Below are 4,410 nucleotides of genomic sequence, written 5' to 3'. Positions count from 1 at the left end.
CCGCGCACACCAACGCACCAGCAAGATGAACATAACATGCCACGGAAGAAGAAAAAGGAAAAGCTCCCTTTGAAAGATTCCTTTTCAACATGAAAACAGAAACAAGGCGTTACAAAAATAATTTTGTGAATGAAAGCATACCAATATGTAGATCTAGCAGTTCCGGTATGGGTGGGCAGCTTCAGCTTTCCCAAAACCCCATCATTCCATCGGTGACCATCCCCTAACTTTACCAAAAAAGTAGCAGGCTTTTCGTTTTTAATCTCAGTTTACAGCTAATCATACTAGTATCATCTATCATCTTCATTTCCTATTTATATAATCACTCCTACTCCCCACTGCTCACTATACATTTTCAAATGTTTTTAGCTTACCTCTCTACTCTCCGGTGTTTTTAACAAACCCAAAAACAATTATTCTATTAGACAGAGGACAGCATCGTAAACTCAATATTGATTTAGAGTTTCCATGGATGAATAGAAAAAGTTTCTCCACCTGATTTGGATTTGAAAATTAAAAATAATGTAAATATTTAATTCACTGAATTAGACTGTTAAAAGTCAGATAAAGTGTTGACTGATGTGAGCCCCATTTCAAATCCCTTACCTAACAAAAACAGCATCCTATTAAAATACATTTCATTACTTTTCTCCAAAATAAAAAGTTAAATTTTAAAATAAAAATAAAATAAATTTTTTATCTGCACGATTCCCATTAAACTTGAACTTACGCCCATCATCTATAACAAGTTCGAATCTTACACCGAAACTGGTTTTTCCCACTCTCTTTCCTTCCCATTTTCTTCCATCCCAACATGTCCCTCTTCCTCCTCTTCCTCCTCTCTCTCCTCTCCCTCTCTCTCTCTTCACCAACTGAACGTGACCTTCTCCTCCAAATCAAAGCCTCCTTGGACCCTGACAACCGCTTCTTGTCTTCCTGGACGCCTTACTCCGACCCCTGTAGCACTGGTTCATTCGATGGGGTCGCATGCAACGGACAAGGCCGCGTCGTCAACATTTCGCTGCAAGGGAAAGGTCTCTCCGGTCAGATACCGCCGGCTCTTGGTGGACTCAAGAGCTTGACCGGTTTGTACCTGCATTTCAACGCGTTGAGTGGGGAGATACCCAAGGAGATCGTTTCTCTGAGTCAACTCACCGATTTGTATCTCAATGTCAATAACTTGTCCGGAAAGATTCCTCTTCATATTGGCAACTTGAATAATCTTCAAGGTGTTCAGAAAACTTTTTTTTTTTTACTTTAAATGTGTGTGTGTGTTCTTATGTATATTCTATAGATCTGTTTCCTTATAGGATCCATATAGAAATTAAAGGATTCGATAGAAAAATTTTCATGATAATTAACATTGGGTTCTTCTGGTTACAGTTCTTCAGCTGTGTTACAATAGGTTGACTGGGGGTTTACCAACACAGTTAGGATCTCTACATAAGCTTTCTGTTCTTGCTTTGCAAGATAATCGACTCACTGGTGCAATCCCTGCAAGTTTGGGGGATTTGGGGATGTTAACGAGGCTGGACTTGAGCTTTAATAAACTTTTCGGTTCGGTACCAGTGAAGTTAGCCAATGCTCCAATGCTCAAAGTGTTGGACATCCGCAACAACACCTTATCTGGCAATGTCCCACCAGGTGATATACTCACTCTACTGTCTTTCTTTACACTGATCTTTAAAATTGTGTGGTGTCTTCATGTGTTTAAATCAGTATCTTTGTGGATGAAATGCAGTTTTGAAGAGGCTGCATGCTGGGTTCCAATATGAAAACAATCTTGGCTTGTGTGGTGTTGGGTTTCCTAACTTGAAAGATTGTGCGGATTCGAGTAAGATATATAGAAGCAGACCTGAACCATTCAAACCCAATGGCCTTAACCAAAAGAATATCCCGGAGTCTGCTGATTTACCAACTGAATGCAGCAAAGCTAACTGCTCGAGTCCATCCGGTAGAGCAAAAATGGGTGTGGTCTCCGGCATTGTTGGTGTTGCTCTTGTGTTGACAGTTGCAGCACTTTTTACTTTCGCATGGTACCGTAGGAGAAAACAGAAAATCGGGAGTGCTTTCGATAGTTCAGATAGTCGGCTTAGCACGGACCAGGTCAAGGAGGTTAACAGGAGAAGTGCCTCGCCCCTAATTAGTTTAGAGTATTCTAATGGTTGGGATCCTTTAGACAAAGGTAGGAGTGGGAATGGGTTTTCCCAGGAAGTTTTTGAGAGCTTTATGTTCAATTTAGAGGAAGTAGAGCGTGCGACACAGTGTTTCTCGGAAACGAATTTGTTGGGGAAGAGTAATTTCTCAACCATCTATAAGGGCTCCTTAAGAGATAGTTCTGCTGTTGTAGTAAAATGCATTGCCAAGACAAGCTGCAAGTCCGATGAATCTGAGTTTCTGCAAGGTCTCAAGATATTGACTTCATTGAAACACGAAAATCTAGTGAGGTTGAGAGGCTTTTGTTGTTCAAAGGGCAGGGGTGAGTGTTTTCTCATCTATGATTATGTCCCAAATGGAAATCTGTTGCAGTATCTTGATGTAAAGCAGGGAAATGGAAAGGTTCTTGAATGGTCCACTAGGATTTCCATCATATATGGCATTGCCAAAGGTCAATTTATCTTAAATATGTGAATGTTTATGTAAATATTCTATTAAAGCAGTTTATTGGAACAATTGCATGTTTTATGCTTGCAGGTATTAGGTATTTACATGAAAACAGAGGAAGCAAACAGGCTCTCGTTCACCAGAATTTATCTGCAGAGAAAGTGCTTATAGACAACCGATCCAATCCCTTGCTCTCGGATTCCGGCCTGCACAAACTCGTTGCAGACGATATTGTCTTCTCTACTCTCAAGGCTAGTGCTGCAATGGGATACCTCGCTCCGGAGTACACTACAACTGGCCGTTTCACTGAAAAAAGCGACGTGTATGCATTTGGTATGATTGTATTGCAGATACTAAGTGGAAAGCGAAAAATCACCCAACAGATCCGCCACGCTGCTGAGACGTCAAAAGTTCAAGATCTTATGGACATGAATCTTGAAGGAAAGTACTCAGATTCTGAAGCCACTAGACTTGGTAGAATTGCACTTCTTTGCATCCATGAATCTCCTTACCACAGGCCATCCATTGACAATGTGATACAAGAATTGAGTGCATTAATGAGCAGTTGTTGAAGTTCTTTAGAGTTATTACCTCAACTTTCAAGTGACCCAAGGCAGGAATTAGGCTATTACTAACCTCTGGTTGATGCCATAACTTAAGCACTAGTTTTGGTGATCTCATCTAACAGCTTTGTCGTTTACTAAGGATTTGGAGCTCTGTCAGTGTATCTATGTTTCAAGTATTGTATCATTTCGTTGCAATTGATGTAAAAGAACCAAAGGTAGATGAACCTGCCTGCCTTTCAAATGAATCAATTTGAATGAAACAAGGCTGTTTTCTGTACTAACTTTTTAATGGTCTCAAGTCTTCCAAGTTCCAGTCATGGTTACACATATGAAGGTAACATAAGGAGATAGAAATGACCTTATATATTCATATTGTTTTTATACCTGTATTAGAAAATGTTGAATATATACCTGTATGGGACACTCATACCCTAGTGTAACATAGGCGTGGAGTTAAGGGATGGATAAGACAATTCTGGGGACTGCTTTTTTTCTTTCCTTTTTAAAGAAACGACAATTGAACTTTTATGCACAAGTTGCTAAGAGAAATGGAGGAATGTTATCGTTTTTTACTCCATTCCAGGACTGAAACATGTTGCACCAGCACGTGAAATCGTTGGAAAATGACCGCAAAGAGACTAAAAATATATACTAACAATGTGGTGGGCAAATGTTGCAGGCAGGCACTAGCAGCAGAAATAGCCAACTAGCTTATGGACAAAGAATGAGTCCAAAGCAACCCCACTGCTCAAAAACTTTTTGAATAGTAATGTTGATTCTGCAAAAACTTATGAAATCAGTGACAGGCGCTTGCAGTGTATATTGTGATTGGATAATCATAAAGTTGTGATGAAAAATTGCAGGTGAAATGGTTGAGGGACCAGAAAGACTCACCACCAAGCCATTTCATGTCCATGGGAAAACTGAAAGCCAATTCACTCAAGCCATGAATTACTAACAGTAACCCACCGATTTCAGCACTCCAATCATCCTTCATCTTCTATACCCAGAAGTCGTATTAGGCTTTGAGCCACTGTATCCAAACTTAAGAGGGATACCGATGGCATTAAAGCCCATATAGAACCCTACTCAACCCGATTTGGCACATTTTTTGGGTTAAAATATGCTTAGATCAATGTATTTTTCATACTTTTAAAATTTAATCTTCCTACTTTTATTTGAAGGAATTTAATCATTCTATTTTTCAGATTTAAAAATACAGGTTCTATTATTAACACTA

General features: G+C 39.5%; 1 protein-coding gene across 2 annotated transcripts; it reads left to right on the top strand.

The window, feature by feature from the left end:
• The first annotated feature begins 732 nt into the window (after positions 1-732).
• On the top strand, positions 733-3,451 carry LOC105791648 (probable leucine-rich repeat receptor-like protein kinase At5g63930). Of its 2 annotated transcripts, none has more exons than XM_052635345.1 (4): positions 733-1,229; positions 1,384-1,644; positions 1,742-2,479; positions 2,695-3,451. In XM_052635345.1, the coding sequence occupies exons 1-4, from the start codon at positions 815-817 to the stop codon at positions 3,174-3,176; spliced, it is 1,896 nt and encodes a 631-aa protein (XP_052491305.1). In that variant the 5' UTR covers positions 733-814; the 3' UTR covers positions 3,177-3,451. The 2 variants fall into 2 exon arrangements, with proteins under 2 accessions (XP_052491305.1, XP_012475273.1); XM_012619819.2 differs by having other exon boundaries at positions 734-1,229; positions 1,742-2,608.
• The last annotated feature ends 959 nt before the right edge of the window (positions 3,452-4,410 follow it).

This window comes from Gossypium raimondii, chromosome 8 (assembly GCF_025698545.1).
Source record: "Gossypium raimondii isolate GPD5lz chromosome 8, ASM2569854v1, whole genome shotgun sequence".
In the NCBI taxonomy this organism is placed as follows: Eukaryota; Viridiplantae; Streptophyta; class Magnoliopsida; order Malvales; family Malvaceae; genus Gossypium; species Gossypium raimondii.
The sequence above is the reverse complement of the archived record's forward strand: the minus strand, read 5'-3'. Positions and strand labels throughout refer to the sequence as shown.